The sequence below is a fragment of the Falco punctatus genome (assembly GCF_963210335.1).
Source record: "Falco punctatus genome assembly, chromosome: 8".
Lineage (NCBI taxonomy): Eukaryota > Metazoa > Chordata > Aves > Falconiformes > Falconidae > Falco > Falco punctatus.
The window spans coordinates 25,598,761-25,615,377 of NC_137588.1; the positions used below are offsets into that span (position 1 = coordinate 25,598,761).

The following is a 16,617-nucleotide window of genomic DNA, read 5'->3' on the forward strand; positions in this document are numbered from 1 at the left end:
TAGCAGCTCCCAAGCCTGGGCAGCCATCTCCCGCTCCTTGAGCAGCTGAAAAGTTCTGCCTGTACTCCTGCCACTGCCTGCCTGCCTACCTGCGCTGTGCTGAGCCCCTTCCCACAGTGTCCAGCCCCAAGAGGCTCCTCTGAACAGCAGAGCCTGGCTCCCACTGCAGTTGGACGTGGTAACTCCCATCAAGAGTGTTCTGGGGCTGGGGATTAACTCTCCCTGCTTACTGCTAATGCTCCGGCTGTGCTGCCCTGCCACGGCTGACCTCCGCTGCCCTTCCCCTCCGGCAATGCTTGGCTGCTTGTTGAAGACAGCGTGCCCTACTCTCCCTGTGCCCCTGGCAGGACTCCCTCCCAGCAGACAGACACATCCACACCTCTGCAAGAACATCTTTTACTCCAAACACAAGGCAACGTTGGCGCTGAGAGCTGTGGTGGAGCAGGCGCTGGCTCCCCCCTGCCTTGCTCCAGCACAGCACTGGGACCCAGACCACAGCTCTACCCAGGCAGGAGCAACCCTCCTGGGGTGCAGAGCTGTGGGGATGCAGCAGCAGCACCCAGGAGAGGTCTCACAGCATCCTCATCTGCTGCTCCTGGGGGAGGCAGCAGCCAGTGAGGGCCCTGTGTTTAGCAGCAGGTCACACATCTGCAGTCCTGGGGCACAGACCAAGCCTCAGGCAGCAGCATCCAGGGCACAGAACACTCCAAATCCAACACACCTCCGGCATGGAGCAGCAGCTCTCCCTCACGTGCAGCAATGCCCTCTGCAACAGCTCCCCAGGGGAGCAGGGATGAGCACAGCTGCTTTTCCCCTGGCTCAGCCGTATCGCTGCTGTGGGGTGGGACAGGCTCAGATCTGTGTGGTGTCCTGTCCCGCCGGCGCTGGCTGCAGCCCCTCCAGCTGGTGGAGGACATCATTTATACTTGGTCGCTCCTGGGGGTTCACAGTCATCATGGAGGAGAGCAGGCGCTGCAAGCCAGGCGAGTACCTGGAGGGAAGATGGTGAGGAGAAGTCCATGTGGTGCAAAGCACAGGGGGCTGTCTGGGAGCAGGGTCACCCTCCCCAGCCCCTCACCTGCTTGTGGGGGGCATGGTGATGGGGTTCTGCACTGCCAGAGCCACGCTGTCGCCTTTCTGGAAGATGGCATCATAGGGGCCTTCCCCAAACATCATGCAGTACAGCACACAGCCTAAGGACTGGAGCACAGCAGGGTCAGGGCAGTCCCACGGTGGTGGGATGGGGGCCAGGGGGCTGGATCCTTACCCAGATATCTGTGCGTTCATCTATGATGCACTGGCTCGGCACCATGAAGAGCTCAGGGGCACGGTAGGAGATGGTGCAGCGCTGGGCAGCCCAGTCCTACAGGGAGGAAGGTGAGGGTGGGGATGAACAGCCTGGGGCAGGGACAGACTGGTGGGGTGATGTCCCAGGCCACCTACCTGCACGGCCATGGCCTCCCGAGAGCTGTTGACTTCGATGCGAGCTTGGTTCATGGAGCCCAGGTCCATCAGTACAGGCTGGTCATGCTCATCCAGTAGCACGTTCGTGGGCTTGAGGTCCCTGCGGGGATGGACATCACCGAGCGCCCACTCGGCCCCTTGCCAACCCCTCCAAGCCGGGGCTGCCACCCTTCCCACCTGTGTGCATAGCCCTTGCTGTGGATGGCTTGCAGCCCACGGCAGATGCCATGGAGGATGAGGAGGATCCGCTGCTCTGGCATGAAAGTCCCTTTCTCTCGCAGTGCTTCCACCTCGCTCCACAGGGTCCCCCCCTGGCAAACGCAAGCCAGCAGTTACTGCCACTCCTGGTGGCAAGGGGGTAGGGGCAGCCAGGGGAGTCCCCCTCACCTTCACATAGGGCAGGAGGAGCCAGGCTTCATGCTTGGTACCCTTCTCCACCATGCAGTGGGCCACCAGGCGCAGGATGTTGGGGTGGTCGAAGAGGCCATGCATCTCTACCTCGTGCAGGGCAGCCTGACGGTCCTCCTTGTCGTGGCACAGGATGCGCTTCAGGGCATAGAAGCGCCCGTCCCGCAGCCCCTCCACCAGGTCCACATAGCTGAAGCCCCTGTGAGGAGCCAAGTGCAGTGTGCGCTTGATGTCGCACTGGGCTAGGGCCTTGTGCTCAACCTCAACTGCAAGCACCCAGGTGAGGGGGACAGAGGGTGCCTGCACCCCTCTCCATGGGAATCCCCCAGGCATGCACATTCCCCTGCCAGGCACCCAAAGCATCCCCCCTATGCATGAACAATCCTACTGGCCTAACCACCCCCAATCCCATGGGTCTAAGCACCCAATCCAGGGCATGACTGACGTCTGCCACCCAGCATGAGAATCCTCCACCACGCACAAGCACATCCTACGCTCAGGCATCTTTCCCACACCATGCCCAAGCACCGCCTCACACCTGAGCATCCCCTGAAAATCGTGCCTGAAAATCCCCTATATATGAGCATCCCCCCAAGCCTGCACACTCCCTGTATCAGAGCATCACCCCCATGCCTGAGTATCACCTCCACCCCCAAACATCCCTCATGCCTGAGCATCACCCCCTTGCACAAGCACCCCCCGTGCTCGAGCATCACCTCCAAGCCCCAAGCAGCCCCCATGCCCAAGCCCCCCCGTGCCCGAGCATCACCTCCAGGCCCGAGCACCCCTTACGCCCGAGCACCCCCGTGCCCGAGGACACCCCCCCGAGCCCCCCCGCGCCCCAGCCCCCTGCGGACCCCTCTGCCAGCCGGTGGAGCAGCAGGTACCGCGCGCCCCCCAGGCTGACGGTGCCGCGGGAGCAGACGCACAGCGCCTGCCCCATCGCCCGTTCGCGTCATCGCCCGCCGCCGCGCGTCACCCATGGCGTCACCCACCGCGTCACCCGCCGGGCGGGGCGCTGCGGTGTTTCCGAGCCCCGGTGCCGCCGCGGTGGGGATCTCACGCTCCGTCCCGCGGAGCTGACGGGCCGCGGGCGGAGCGGAGCGAAGCGGAGAGCAGCGCCGAGCCGAGCCCCGGGCGCGCCCCCGCACCGTGACCGGGTGGAACGCGGTGACCCCGGCGCCGCGGCACCTCCCGGCTGCGGGCGGTGGCGGTGGCAGCCCGCAGCCTCGGCACCCCCCGGAGCTGGCCTCGGTGAGCCAGGCCCCTCGCCCGGGCGACCAGGCCGGCGGTGCGGGGGACAGAGGTGGTGAGGCCACCCCAGCAGGGCTCGTCCCCGAGGGGATCACCACCTCGCCCTGCCCTGTGGCAGCCCCCCGACACCCCTGACACCAGCTCTGTCACCAGCCTTTGGCCCTCGGTCCAGGGACATTTTCCGTTCCTTCAGACAGCAGCAGCAGCAGCACCCCGGCCGGAGCTATACCCGAGGTCTCCATCACCACCTCTCCTGATGAAGCGAGTGGGCAGAGCTCCCTCGAAGGCATTTTGTCTGGTGGTGACACTTCCATGAGTCATCTTGTCCCTCTACGTGTGTCACCCACCACCCCGGGGGGCACGGGGGTGTGCCTGCCGGCTGGAGCTGGCTCTGGTTGCGGGGGCACTGCCTGCACCCTGCTGGGGGGGCTTTGAGGGGAATGAAGTGTGGCTGGCCCAGGTGTGAGGGGCTGAGCCACCCACCCCTCATCCCTCGTTCCTTCCCCTCCAGTTGTGCTGCTGCTCCAGCTGCCTGCACTTAGGACCCGGAGGAAGCACCCGGCGCTGGCCAAGAAGGATCATGTGATGGTGGTGTCCGCGTCTCCCTTTGTCCCCTATCCTGGGCTTGCTGAGCTCCCAGCGAGGATGGGACTGCCAGCTCTTGCCCTGCTGCTGGCATCGGGGCTGCTGCACACGCAGGTTAGCAAACACGGGTGGAAAGCTTGGGAGAAGCGTGTGGGGCTGAGCTGCAAAGGATCCGGTGGGACAGCTCTGGGATCTGCCTTGCTTTCCTCCCCCGTATCCCTGCTCTCTCTGCTATGGCTTCCTTCTGCTGCAGCTCATGTCCCACCCCAAGTCCCACTTGCACTCCCACCTCCTTGCCTGCCTTCCCAGCACCTGTCCCCAGCAGCACCTGTCCCCCAGAATGCCACCAGATCAGCTGCAGGGTGTTTGATTAGCAAGGCGAGGGGTGGGGATCAGGCAGTGCAAATGGCTGCCCTGCTTGTCCCTTCTGCTCTCCTGGGACAGCGTGGTTCCTGCCTTGGCCCTGCATCCAGGATGGGGATGGGGAGGGTCCCCCCCAGGAACCAGCCTCCGTCAGTCCCTGTCCCATGAAGGAGTGTGGAGGAGGGGGCAGCTGAGCTTGGGGAGGGTCTGCAGCCCCCCAGCACTGGCCCTTTCCCGCAGGCCTCCTCTCCGGCACGCTCCTTCCAGCTGGATTATGAGGAGAACTGCTTTCGCAAGGATGGTGCCCCTTTCCGCTACATCTCGGGCAGCATCCACTATGCCCGTGTCCCACGCCCTGCCTGGAGGGACCGGCTCCTCAAGATGTACATGAGTGGGCTTAGCACTGTGCAGGTGTAAGTGATGGGGGCAGCCCTGACGGCACACAGCCCACAGCCATCCAGCCCCTCAGGGTCTCTGGGGTCCCTGGGGTAGGGACAGGGGCAAGGGTGTTGTCTAAGCACAGGGAACGAGGACCAGCCCTTGCACCGGCAGCCCCTGTATGAGCCTGCGCTTGTCCCAGTCCAGCCCCAGTTGCCATCCTCAGCTCAGGCTGGAGGCTAGTTCCCAGGGGCAGAGAGACCAGCCTGTGGGATGTTTCCCCATCGTGCTGGGGTGCCCTTAGCCTCTGTGTACTGATCTTCCCTCTTGTCCCAGCTATGTCCCCTGGAACTACCATGAGCCACTGCCAGGGGTTTATGACTTTGCTGGGGACCGGGATGTGGAAGCCTTCCTCGACTTGACAGCTGAGCTGGGGCTTCTGGTGATCCTGCGGCCAGGGCCTTACATCTGTGCAGAGTGGGAGATGGTAAGCCCCAGCATGGCACAGAGGGGTGATGGGTGGTCTGGGAAGGGCACAGCAGGGTTGGTCCTTTCAGCTGGCACAGTGGCCCCGGTGCCATGCCAGCCATGCCCAGGCTGCCAACCTGCGGAGCATGCCTCCAGTGCCGAGCATTAGCGTTGTGCTGGCCCGGTTTTGGCTGTATGTCAGCCTGGGCTGCTGAGTGGTTTCTCTGCCTCCCTCTCTGCTGTGCATGTTTTTCCAGGGTGGCCTGCCTGCCTGGCTGCTGTGGAAACCAGACATTGTCCTGCGCTCCTCTGACCCTGGTAAACTTTGGCACAGGGCTCCGGCTGCCATGTCCTTACAGCCTGGTGCCAGTGCCAGCATGCTGGTCTCTCCACACACCTGCCAGCCCTGTGTGCATGGTCTCTCCCATCCTCTATCTTTTGGGAGCCCCATAGTTCATCCTCCACCTCCACTTCCCCATCGTGCTCAGCCCTGCCCCATCTGCTCCATCCTCCCCCTGGCCGGGTTGGCTGGGGGTGGGCTGGGGTGGATGCTGCAGCCAGGCTGAGCTGCCCTCTGTCCCCGCAGACTACCTGGCAGCCGTGGACTCCTGGCTCCATGTCCTGCTACCCAAGATCAAGCCACGCCTGTACCAGCATGGAGGGAACATCATCAGTGTGCAGGTAGGATGATGTGGGCCCCCACCCCCTGCCCTGCTCTGGGTCATCTTTGGATGTACCCCAAAAAGCCACCTCTGCCCCTTATACCATGACCACATTCTGGCACAGCTCTTAGATAAATCCCTCTTGACCTCTGGACTTGGGTTTAAATCCAAAGGCTGGGACTCCGAGGCACCTGCCAGTACCCCAGTTGTAGTTTGAGGGACACTGGCAGAGCTGGGGGTTGTGGTGGGGCTGGAAGGTCATTCTCGGGACCCAGCTGGGGTCTGTCACAACATCTGATGATGTTGGAAGGGGAGAGCTGGATGCTCATCCCAGTGGGCGGTGGGACCTGGCTGCAGCCCTGCCATGTACACACTGGGTGCCAGCCCCTGCCCTGCTCACAGGTGGAGAATGAATATGGGAGCTACTATGCCTGTGACTATGGGTACCTGCGGCACCTGCTGGGCTCCTTTCACGCACTGCTGGGGAGTGAGGTGCTGCTCTTCACCACCGACAGCATACAGGCCGAGGAGCTGCGCTGTGGCACGCTGCAGGGGCTCTACGCCACCATCGACTTTGGGCCAGGTACCCCTCTGGGGGAGAAGGAGAGGGGCCGGGGGTCCCAGCTCCACCCTGCTCCAACCTCCCTCCCTCCACCTCTGCAGGCTCCAATGTGACAGAGGCGTTTGGTGCCCAGCGCCGGGTGGAGCCGAGGGGGCCCCTGGTGAGCTTGGTGTGGGCACCGTGCTGTGGGGGGAATTACCTGCGATGGCTTTGGGGAGGCAGAGGAGCCAGGAGGGTGATGCAGAGAGGGGTGCTGGGGCCAGGCTGTGGGTGAGCAGGGGCGATGTGGCTGAGAGAGGGGTGCCCGAAGCCCCAGCTCCAGGCAGGCAGCCGTCCCTTTCTCCCCCAGGTGAACTCCGAGTACTACACGGGCTGGCTGGACTACTGGGGAGAGGCGCATGCCAGCACCAGCTCGGCTAGTGTGGCCCGGGGGCTGGAGGACATGTTGCAGCTGGGAGCCAATGTCAACATGCAAGTAGTCAGCTGGCAGGGGGGCACATCCTTGGGGGGGATGCCCGGAGTGGGCATCACGGCTCACCTTTGTTCTGCAGGGCTTGGGCAGGGCTGGGACTGTGGCTGCAGCAGGGAGGGAGCGGTGCCTGGAGAGCACCCACAGGGTCCGTGGAGGTGGTGATGGAGCTCTTTGGGCTGTCCTGCAGGTACATGTTCCATGGGGGAACGAACTTTGTCTACTGGAGTGGTGAGTAGGGCCCTAGTGCCCTGCAACGGGAAGGGGAGGCACGCTGCAGGGCTGGGGGGTCTTTTCTTGGCCATTCCCAAGGAGCCTATTTGAGGCTTCTGTTCTGTCCCGTGGGGCAGGCTGGCACATACCAAGGGCCCCTGAACCCAAGCTTGTTCCCCCATGGGGAGTCCTTTTATCCGCAGGCAGTGGCTCCCCGTTCTGGGTCATGCCCCTCCATTGCGTTGCAGCCAGCCTGGGCCTGGGTTCCGTGTCCTGGGCTCTGCCAGGGCCCCCTTCTCCAGCTCCCGTTGCATTCCCGGGTAGGTGCTGACTTCAAGGACCAGTACAAACCAGTGACCACCAGCTACGACTATGATGCCCCCCTCTCAGAGGCAGGAGACCCCACTGAGAAGCTGTTTGCCATCCGCACAGTCATCAGCAAGGTGCTGAACCTAGCAGGAGGAGGGGGACAGTACCGGGCACCACTGCCTTTGCCAGGGAAGAGCGGGACACAGAGGGACCTGGCAGGGCAGGGGACATCTCCCTGCTTGCCCTGGGGGGCAGCTGACAGTTTGCTGTTCAGTTCCAGTCCCTGCCAGTTGGTCCGATGCCACCTGCCACCCTGAAGTACGCCTATGGCTGGGTGGCCCTGCGGAAGGTGAGTTCCCCGAGGGCTGTGCTGCCCCTGCCTGGCACTGCTGGGCTGCCCAGCACCCATCCCTCTCCTTGCAGTACGCCGACCTCCTGGATGTCTTGGATGTGCTGTGCCCCTCCGGGCCCATTCAGAGCCAGTTCCCCCTCACCTTTGAGGCTATAAAGCAGGTGAGGAGCTGGGTGCAGTGGGGGACACTGGGGGAGATGCTCCTGAGCTTGTCTGCCGTGCCCTGGCCCCAGGGTAGAAAAGCAGAGCTTGTCTCCAGCCCAGTTTCCCTTTCTGTGCCACTCTGCTGTGTCCTGCAGGCCCATGGCTTCGTGCTGTACCGCACACAGCTGCCCTGGGATGTCCTGGACCCAGCTGTGCTGGGCGCTCCTCCGCACCACGTCTGCGACCGTGGCTATGTGATGCTGCAGAAGGTGGGGCTGTGGGAGCACACCTGCCCCCAGCCCAGGACTCAGGAGGGCCGGGGTCCCTGCTGGCCGCAGGGCTGTGCTATGCCAGGGTCTTGGGGACAGCCAGGGTGCTGAGAGCCACGCTCAGCCCTTGTGGCGTAGCTCTCTGGCCCAAATTTGCCCCCTTTGGGGACGAAGGGCATCCGTGGGCCAGCTCTGGGGGAACCGGTGGCAGGACGCTATGCTGGCAGGCTGCTGGCAGTGTTTGCGATGGTGGGATCTGGGCATGGGGCTGCAAGTGCTGACCCTGTCCCTGCAGGAGTACCGGGGGACGCTGGAGCGGGATGGGCAGACAACACTGTGTGTGACAGGCAGAGCTGGGGAAACCCTGGATGTGCTCCTGGAGAACATGGGCAGGATCAGCTTCGGGGCCAACATCAGTGACTTCAAGGTGAGGGGAGAGGTCCCTGGGGCTCCAGAAGGGATGGCCTGGCTGCCTGCATGGCCAAACACACCTCTCCTGCCACTCGTGACAGATCCCAGCCACAGCAGGGCCATTCCCAGACCTGCTCCCTAGTTAATGTCACACCATCCCCTGGCAAACCTGCCCAGACCAGCATAAAGCCGTGAGGCTGGCACCCCTCTCTCCCACTTGTGCTGCCACAGCAGCCAGGGCTGTGCAGCCCCTCGGAGGGGATCCCGTGCCACTGTCACTGGCTGTGAAGGCGACGCGCCTTGGGGAAGGCCAGGCAGCCTGCTTCTCCTGGCAGACCCTGCTGACTCATTTTCCCTCCTGCTCTATGGCAGGGCCTCCTGGGGAACCTCTCCTTGGACTCCAGCCCTCTCAGCAACTGGCTGATCTATCCCCTGGCCATAGACACTGCCGTCCAGCAGGGCTGGCCACACACTGCTCCGCCACAATCAAGCAGTGGGGCCAGAGCAGGGCCAGCCTTCTATACTGGGACCTTTGAGACCCCTGGCATCGCCTGGGACACCTTTGTGAAGTTCCCAGGTTGGAGCAAGGTAAGGTGGTGTGTAGCTGGGAGAGGGGGTGAGAGTGGAGAGGGGCACGGCTGTCCTATCTCCATCTTCCAGGGCCAGCTGTGGATAAATGGCTTCAACCTGGGCCGGTACTGGCCCCGCCGTGGGCCACAGCAGACCCTCTTCGTGCCCGGCTCGGTGCTGCACGTTGGCCGCCCCAACAACATCACAGTGCTGGAGCTGGAAGGGGCACCCTCCACCCCTCTCCTGCTCTTCCTTGACCAACCCCTTTTCAACAGGACCCTCAGCTACGGCACTGCAGCCACAGAATAAACACGGGGCTGCCAGGTACAGGCAGCACTTCTCACCAGGGTTGCAGAGATGGCAGGGGGCTGGTGAAACACAGGGGTGAGGAGAGGGGCTGCAGGCCCTAGGAAAGGGACACACATCCTGTTATGGACATCCAAAGCTCCTGCCCTCCTCTGGGGCCAGGCAGGGTCTGTGCTACAGAGAAAGTGGCCCAGGACTGAGCTTGTTTTGCATGTTAATCCCACGCTTGTCCCAAATAGTTCCAGTGCTCATGCTGACTCCCCCCATTCCTAGGGGGTCAAGGCACCTCTTTATTGACAATGCAGGCAGAGGAGGTAGTTGCTAACATGATATGGCTGAGGTGCTGATGATATCCAGGAAAGAAGAGGAAGAAGCACAGCCTAGAGGGTGCCCACAGGCGTGGCTGCAGGTGGCTCAGGGCTGCAGGGTCCAGACGTGTCCCACCACCATGGGCAGCAGCGTACAAGGTAGCCATGAGAAAAGCTGGCAACAGGACCCATGGCTGCAGCCAGGCCATTAAACAGTCTTGGCACCTCACACTAGTACATGGGGACCTCCAAGCTGTCATGTTCCCAGAGTCACCACCCAGAGTAACATTCATGCCCAGAGCTTTGCCAGGGCTGCCCTGGAATGTGACGTAGCCAGCTCAGTCCCTCTGACCAGTGCTGCTCCACAGGCTCTCCCGCACTGCACAGCCAGTCCTCAGCTGTTTCTCCACCACACCGGTCCTTGGCAGGTGGCAGCAGTCCCCAGCCTTACGTGTGGCTGGCCCGGGCTCGGCGGTGGGTTTGCAGGCAAGCCGTGGAGCAGAAGAAGAAGTCGAGGTAATGGAAAGGAATCCGGCCCAGCAGGGATTCTCCACATTGCCAGCAGCAGCTGCAGGAAAGAAAGAGCAGAGGTGGCCCTGAGCAAAGGGGGCAGCTGCAGGAGGGTTAGAGGAGAGGGCTGTGACATAAGCTACCAGCAGCATGAGGGACCTGGGGCTCCTCTGGTCCTACAGGGCTGATGTGCTCACCCAGGAGCTTGGCCAGGACATGTTCCCTGGAGATGACGCTGTGTGAGAGTGTGGTGTGAGGCACTTAGAGGGAAGCTGAACATGGGGGAAATTGGCCCCATATGGGTTTGTAAAGCCCCTGCCCAGATCAGCACAGGAGTGCCTGGCTGCCCACAAGCCTGTGGGGTGGCACAGGGAAGGGATACGGGGTCAAGGACAGGGTCACAGGAGTGGCTGGGAGGTTGGCTTGCTGTAGATCTGGCTGCAAGTGGACCAAGTTGTCCTTTGCAAAATATTCAGGGGGGCAGGGCAAGAGAGGGACAAAGCTTTTACACAAGCACTACTGGGAATCGAGTGGACAGAAATAGCTTTAGGCTGAAAATGAGAAATGGAGCAAGAAGGGCAGGGAACAGCTGTGCTGACATGGGAGAGTTTGTCTGCAGAGCCATGCTGCCAGGCTGTTACCTGATGTTGGCAAGAGTTGTGCTGGTGTCCTGCAGCTGCGCAGCCAGTCTCCGCTCGGCAGCCAGTGCCCTCTGGGGAGCAGAGAGACAGCTCAGCCCCCCCAGCCCCTGGGAGCTGCTGTGGCCAGAGCCCACCGTGTTGGCACTGCCCCAGCTGGATCCCCTCCCCCATAGATGGCCTCACCTTCTCTCTGTCGGACAGGGCTGCAAACCGCTGCTTCTCTCCCTGTTCCTGCTCCCAGCGCTGCCGCTCCTCCCGCTGTGCCTGCTCCCGCTGCTTGCGCTGGGCTTTCTGTGCCCGCTTCTTCTCCAGCTTCTTGGCCTCCATCTCCTGTGTCAGGGGCCCTGGCACCTGGGGGCAGAGGGCAGTCAGCATCTCCCGCTAAGCCAGAGGCAATGGCACAAGTGGGCAAGGAATGCGTTGCTCTGGAGTCCCCCAGCCTCCAGAAGGTGAGGGCAGAGGGCAGGCACCTACCTTGGCACGACTGTAGTCATACTTGTCTGGATGGTCCACCATGAACTTGCGGAAGGTGTTGCGGGTCAGTTTGTCAGCAGACACACAGTAAGGGGTCCTCTCTTGCCCATCTCTACAAGACGAGGAAGATCAGCTCACCCTGCCATCTTACTACCTGTGTCCCACTGGGCTGTGAGATGCTCAATGGCTACTGCAGGCCAGGGTATCACAGCCTAGTAGGGGAAAGTTCTTTGTCTCTACACCAGAATCCCCCAAATCCTCCCCTTCTTGCATTTCAAATGCCCTGCAAAGGGTGGTCTCATCCCTACCCTCGGAAATTCCTACTAATAAACCTGGGAGCACTTTGGGACAGTGCCTACCTGCTGCTGTGCCAGACCAGGCAGGCAGAGAGAATGGCTCTTAGACCCCTTGTAACAAATCCAGACATCCCAGCTGGTAGAGACCAATCCCAGCTGTCCCAGGACAAGGCTGGCACCAGTCTTCCATGGCTGAGACAGGAATGAGTTGCTAGGCTCCCACACTGGGGCTGTGCTCATCAACTGTTGGGTGCCCTGTAGCCATACCTGAGGGCAGGGTCCGCCCCTGCTGCCAGCAGCAGGCACACAGCCTCAGCCTTCCCTGCCCGTGCTGCCACATGAAGCAGGGTGCAGCCGCGCTCATCCACGGGCTGGTTGAGCAGTGCACGAGGCATATCCAGGGGCTGTGCACCCTCCCCATCCTTGCTGTTGCCTGGCAGGTCCCTGCTCTCTGGCACACCCAGGAGGTGCCGTAGGGTCCCCACATCCCCCGTTTTGCAGGCGGTGAACAGGGCATCGCGGAGCTGGGTCTGAGGGTCTCCTATAAGGGAAGGACAGGAGGGGTGTCTGATGGCCCCTGGGGCAGAGCTGTGCTCTGGCCTGACTAGGAAGCACAAGCACACATGGCACAATTAAAGCATCATCCTGCTAGCTGGATTTGTGCACTGCAGGATCTCTAGCACCTTCAGTCTGTGACAGTGTGCCACGGCATTGCTGGGTACTGTTAGCAGCAGCTGAGCCCTCTCCTAAGAGATGACCCACTCCAATCCCCTCCAACACACCTGGCTCAGCCAGGTGGTGTCTGCTCCTCCCAGTTCAGAGCTACTGCTCAGAACACATGGCTCACTTAAAGGCATGTGGCTCCACTACAGTCATCCCACACCCAGCTCCTCTGGGCACCTGCGTGGCAGCATGCCCTTCACCCCACTGCAAAGCCACCAGCAAATGGGGCAGGCATCCACCCAGCCCAGCTCCAGACCCCACTTACCTCCATTGCTCCAGGGAAGAAGCTCAGCCCCAGCTTCCCACTGCAGCTCTGTCACCAGCTCCAGGCTGGGCTGTTCACACTGGGTACCACGGCATGCTGTCTCTTTGGCACAAGGCCCTGCACAAGGGAGCACATGGTATGGAAGAGGGCCAGGGCCAGCATGCACTCCAGCCATGGCAGTCCCTTTCCCCATGCCTTCCTACACTCCTCCAGCCAGTTCTTCCCCCTCACCTTTCTTCATCTTCTTGTCCCTCTTCTTCCTCCTTCGGCGGTTTCGCTTGGGCATCACTTCGAACTCCCGGAGGTCCAAGGTCCCCAGTGTCACTTCCACCATTTCCAGTTCCCCTGCAGGGCTTTCCTCCTCCTCTTCCTCCTCTTCCTCTGTGGCTGAGGGAGGTGATAAGACAGGGCCTGAAGCCCCACACGCAGCACAAATCAGTTGGGGTTCTCGGCCAAGCACACCCTGCCCTTCTGCCCAGCACGAGGCCACACTCTGCAGATCCCCACTGTGGCACCAGGCTCTGTCACAGGGCTGTAAATCTGGTCCTGCACCATAACATCAGACCCCCCTGCTTGCTCAGTCACACCTCCCTCCATTGCTCAACTCACCTCCTTTGTCCTCCTGCAGGGGATCCATCTCTGCTTTCCGCTGCTTCTTTTGCCAGCCCTTCCGGGGGAACCCAGTGATATCCTCCAGTGGAGTGTCCTTCCCTGGACAGCAAGGTTGTTCCTGTCATTGCCTGGGGACAGGAAGCACCCCATGTCGCCAGGGATTGAGAGTTGGAGAGCTAGCACTTCCACCACATAGAGCAGCATCCCCTAATGTACAAGGGACCACCCCACCCCACCTGCTCTGACCCACAGGCACCAGGGCTGGTCTGACTCACCATACACCTGCAAGCTGGCCAGTGTGGCATGGACTCGCAGCACCTCTCGCAGGGTGGCCCTGCGGGTGCTGAAGGGGATGTGGCATATGCGAGGGTCACCCCTGGTGAGGGGTGGGTTCCTGCCACTGAAAAGCAGCGCACGGTTGTGACGAGGGGCCCGGAGGAAGATGCGTTGAGCTTCATTCAGGTGCTGTGCCCAGGCTGCCAGCAGGTCCTGAATGTTCTGGGGAGAAAGGGGAGGCACTATGGGGTCCTGAGCACACTGCGTAGACACAGGTAGCTCTGGAGCAGGGAAGTCCCAGGACAGAACAGTCTTTATTGGGCCCTGACGCCCTTCCTGAGCTCACATCCCACCCACGCCCTCTGGCAGTGGTGTAGTACCAGCTCATGGAGCCAGCCATGACCGTGTCCCCCTGCCAAGAGCCCAGTGCTGTGGTGCATCCTCACCTTGAGCAGTGCAGCCTCATTGTAACGCCGCAGGGAGGCTCCGGCTGACCTGGGTGCTGACCCTGGGGTCTGGGCATCCCGTAGGCCCTGGGCTGTGCCCTGCCGGGCTCGCACTGTGTAGCGGTGGAAAGTCTTGTGCTCCTGCACCTGGGGACTGTGGAGAGAAGCAAGCATGAGCAACTGGACCCCGTGCATGGGGAGGAGGTGAGCTGATGCTCCTGGGGCGCTGGAGGGCTTGTGGCTCCTTTGGGGCTCTAAAAATTAATACTTCTCTTGCAGTGCAACTGGCTTAGCCAGCTCTCAAGCAAAGACTAGGAGCTATGGGTGCCCAGGGTAAGCACTGCAGTGGAAGAGTAGGGAGGGGATGGCCATCTAGTGCCTGGCCCACTTGACTGTGCTCACAGGGCCAACCTCAGATCTGTCACCCTGTACTCACCCCTGGAACACAGCTCCTGCAAAATGCCCGCCGCCCATCATCAGCACAACCCAGCACGTGCTTGCACTGAGGCTCTGCAGCGATGCTGTCAGGTCCACTGGCTCCTTGATGCCACCCTGATACACAGACACCCTTGCTAGCACCCATGGGATCACCACATTACATCTTGCTGCCCCCCAGGACACAGACTAGCACCTCTGCTGACATCAGAAGCAGGTTTCTGGGAGTACCCCAGAGCCAAAAACCAGGCCACCAACAAGCCTGGGGCTCTGACCTGACACCCAGAGACCACCCTTCCCATCATGGGATGTGGAGCAATGTCAGACAGATGTCTACACCCCAGTGCCATCCACCTTCTCTTGGATCCCTCTCCCAACAAGCTGATTGTGACTTGCCTTCCCAGTGCTGAGCACGCAGCGGTAGGTGGAGATAAGCTGGCCCTTCGCATTGCGAAGCAGCACCTTCTGGGAGCGGGGGATCTGCGGAGTCCCAGGGCTGTCACTGGCAGAGGGCAGCAACTCTGACTCGCTGCTTGTATCTGAGCTCTCCGAATCAGACCCTGAAATGCTGGAAACATCACCTGCAAGGGAAAGAAAATGAAACAGTGGAGCAGGGCAAAATTTAACCAACAGCCTCCCCAAAACTTTGCAGGTGACTCCAAGCACTAGCCCACGACCCCAGGAATGTCCTGTCCAATAACCTACATATCACAAGGGGGCTGTGGGCTGGGGAGATAGAGGTTTGGGGCTCTGGACTCCCAGGTATGTCTAAGCAGGGGCTCAGGAAGAAAATTCCCTTCTCCCCACAACAAGTCAGTCGGGCTCAGGAGCAGTGCTGGACCCCCAGAAGACTCCATAGGAGCAGAATAAAGGGACACTGAACTGGCAGAGGTAGCCAGGGGCTTCATCACTGCACAGAACAGCCCCAGCAAGGCTGCTGCCAGCTCCTGGGCTCAGCTGGGGGAAGCCCCATTCCTCACCTGCACGAGACTTCTCTTCAAACACTTCTACTGGCAGTGTCTGGCGCCCCAGGAGTCGCTGCTTCAGGTTGAAGCGGTGCCAGTCAAGACGGTAGTGTTCTGTCTGTGGAAGAAAGAGGTATGAGCTGGCAGGGTCTTGGTGGTTCATGGAAATTCCCCCCACCAAAGGGCCTGAGGTGACAGACCCTGAGAGCTAAACCGATACTGGGACCCTGCAGTGATCCCGGCTGGAAGACCATGGTACATTAAGGAGTTAGCCACATAACAGTTAATCTGAACAGACACAGGCCTGTGCTGCACATACCATTTACCTTCAGTAAATAACATTTTAAGTGATAATATGCACGATTCGAGTACCAGATCCCAACAGGATGTGGGCAGCGGAGCTCCAGGAAGCAGCCAGTGCTGGGCTGCACTGTGTTGGTGTTGAGCCTCCACAGCAGGACCCTGCCAGCCATACCAGGCCTGCTCTCACCTCCTGCTGGGGCCGCAGACTGGCTCACCTGCTCCTCCCGGCTGCCGAACACCTGCCCGCAGGTCGAGCAGCACATCCGCTCTGGCACCTCAGGGACCCCGTGGGCCTTCTCCTCGCTGCTGGTGGCTGCAGGTTTCTCTGGAAGAAGGGTGGGTTGTGCACTGCCAGCTCCCCAGGCTGCACCATCTCCTGGGTCTCATCTCAGCCACCCAAAGAGCCCTGTGGCTGCAGAAGCAGCGTGGGGGGGCACCAAGGAAAGCCCACGTACCCACCCACCAGGCAGCTCCCATGGCGGAGCTCCAGGGCGGCTGCCCGAGCTGTGCTGGGGACAGAGGACAGAGCTCCTTCTGCATGACCTAGGGCTGGCAGACACGACCTGGGCCAAACACCCGCCACCCCCAGCCCCACGCACCGTGGCCCCGTGGAGCCCCACGCACCGTGGCTCGCTGGAGCCGCCCCGGCGGCCCGTGCATCCGCTGCAGCTGCGGTGACGAGGGTCAGTCCCCGAAGGAGGCCGGGGTCCTGGGCGGCCTCGAACACGGACCTGACCTCCGGGGCCGCCATCGCTCCTGCTGTCAGTGGAAGGGCCTGAGCGACGGGCCCGGCCCCGCGGGCGGCGGGAAACACCCGCGGGTGACCGGACAGGCCCCTGCCCCATCTCGGTGTCACTCTCCCCGCCCGCCCCGGGTCCCACCGGAGGCCCCGCCCCACGGGCCCACCTCCCTCCCTCCACCCGAGCGCACCCTGCGACCGGGACCCTCCCGCCGCCGTTGTCCCCGGGGTCCTCGCCCCCCGCCGTTAAGTCTCCCAGGCCGTTACCCCCGCGACCTCCCCCGCCGCCGAAGCCGCCCCCCTCCCATTACCCGCTGCCCCCCCGCCGGTGACAGCGGCCGCGCCCCGCCACTCACGTGCGGCCGCGGCCGCCCCGGCCCGGAAGCGCCGCTCAGCTGCGGCGCGTCACAGCCGCCTGGGTACGGAGCGCCGCTAGG

At 62.0% G+C, this 16,617-nt stretch overlaps 3 protein-coding genes across 9 annotated transcripts; 1 reads left to right on the forward strand and 2 right to left on the reverse strand.

Annotated features, from left to right (window-relative positions):
* Positions 1-382: 382 nt before the first annotated feature.
* STK16 (serine/threonine kinase 16) lies at positions 383-3,440 on the reverse strand (the record flags this gene model as incomplete). Of its 2 annotated transcripts, none has more annotated exons than XM_080397884.1 (7): positions 383-991; positions 1,079-1,200; positions 1,268-1,363; positions 1,444-1,564; positions 1,642-1,775; positions 1,852-2,071; positions 3,277-3,440. In XM_080397884.1, the coding sequence occupies 7 exons, from the start codon at positions 3,438-3,440 to the stop codon at positions 853-855; spliced, it is 996 nt and encodes a 331-aa protein (XP_080254010.1). In that variant the 3' UTR covers positions 383-852. The 2 variants fall into 2 exon arrangements, with proteins under 2 accessions (XP_080254010.1, XP_080254011.1); XM_080397885.1 differs by lacking the exon at positions 3,277-3,440 and adding an exon at positions 2,730-2,866.
* GLB1L (galactosidase beta 1 like) lies at positions 2,902-9,224 on the forward strand. 3 transcript variants are annotated; one of them, XM_080397860.1, is made up of 17 exons: positions 2,902-3,126; positions 3,638-3,825; positions 4,315-4,487; positions 4,789-4,939; positions 5,178-5,238; positions 5,507-5,601; positions 5,985-6,165; positions 6,246-6,304; positions 6,494-6,615; positions 6,696-6,844; positions 7,151-7,269; positions 7,410-7,484; positions 7,559-7,648; positions 7,787-7,900; positions 8,196-8,327; positions 8,684-8,899; positions 8,972-9,224. In XM_080397860.1, exons 2-17 carry the CDS (start codon positions 3,712-3,714, stop codon positions 9,188-9,190), a joined length of 2,070 nt encoding a protein of 689 aa, XP_080253986.1. In that variant the 5' UTR covers positions 2,902-3,126; positions 3,638-3,711; the 3' UTR covers positions 9,191-9,224. The 3 variants fall into 3 exon arrangements, with proteins under 3 accessions (XP_080253986.1, XP_080253985.1, XP_080253987.1); XM_080397859.1 differs by lacking the exon at positions 2,902-3,126 and adding an exon at positions 3,339-3,424; XM_080397861.1 differs by lacking the exon at positions 2,902-3,126 and having other exon boundaries at positions 3,692-3,825; positions 6,804-6,844.
* Positions 9,225-9,441: 217 nt separating this feature from the next.
* On the reverse strand, positions 9,442-16,610 carry ANKZF1 (ankyrin repeat and zinc finger peptidyl tRNA hydrolase 1). Of its 4 annotated transcripts, none has more exons than XM_080397854.1 (16): positions 16,537-16,610; positions 16,066-16,197; positions 15,657-15,766; positions 15,154-15,256; positions 14,570-14,754; positions 14,175-14,290; positions 13,739-13,892; positions 13,292-13,514; positions 13,014-13,115; positions 12,636-12,815; positions 12,405-12,521; positions 11,684-11,957; positions 11,121-11,232; positions 10,830-10,997; positions 10,647-10,717; positions 9,442-10,063 (listed from the first exon to the last, which is right to left on the reverse strand). In XM_080397854.1, exons 2-16 carry the CDS (start codon positions 16,190-16,192, stop codon positions 9,943-9,945), a joined length of 2,163 nt encoding a protein of 720 aa, XP_080253980.1. In that variant the 5' UTR covers positions 16,193-16,197; positions 16,537-16,610; the 3' UTR covers positions 9,442-9,942. The 4 variants fall into 4 exon arrangements, with proteins under 4 accessions (XP_080253980.1, XP_080253981.1, XP_080253982.1 ...); XM_080397855.1 differs by having other exon boundaries at positions 16,066-16,200; positions 16,537-16,577; XM_080397856.1 differs by lacking the exon at positions 16,537-16,610 and having other exon boundaries at positions 12,636-12,791; positions 16,066-16,427.
* Positions 16,611-16,617: the final 7 nt, after the last annotated feature.

What these genes read in the sequence shown, in the direction of transcription:
- GLB1L (XM_080397860.1), top strand. Translation starts at nt 3,712, where the DNA reads ATGGTGGTGTCCGCGTCTCCCTTTGTCCCCTATCCTGGGCTTGCTGAG. An exon ending in CCTGCGCTCCTCTGACCCTG is followed by an intron (nt 5,239 to 5,506) that starts GTAAACTTTGGC and finishes CTGTCCCCGCAG; the next exon opens with ACTACCTGGCAGCCGTGGAC. An exon ending in GGAACATCATCAGTGTGCAG is followed by an intron (nt 5,602 to 5,984) that starts GTAGGATGATGT and finishes CCCTGCTCACAG; the next exon opens with GTGGAGAATGAATATGGGAG.
- ANKZF1 (XM_080397854.1), bottom strand. Translation starts at nt 16,192, where the DNA reads ATGGCGGCCCCGGAGGTCAGGTCCGTGTTCGAGGCCGCCCAGGACCCC. An exon ending in GCAGGAGCTGTGTTCCAGGG is followed by an intron (nt 13,893 to 14,174) that starts GTGAGTACAGGG and finishes TTCTCTCCACAG; the next exon opens with TCCCCAGGTGCAGGAGCACA. An exon ending in ATGAGGCTGCACTGCTCAAG is followed by an intron (nt 13,515 to 13,738) that starts GTGAGGATGCAC and finishes CTTTCTCCCCAG; the next exon opens with AACATTCAGGACCTGCTGGC.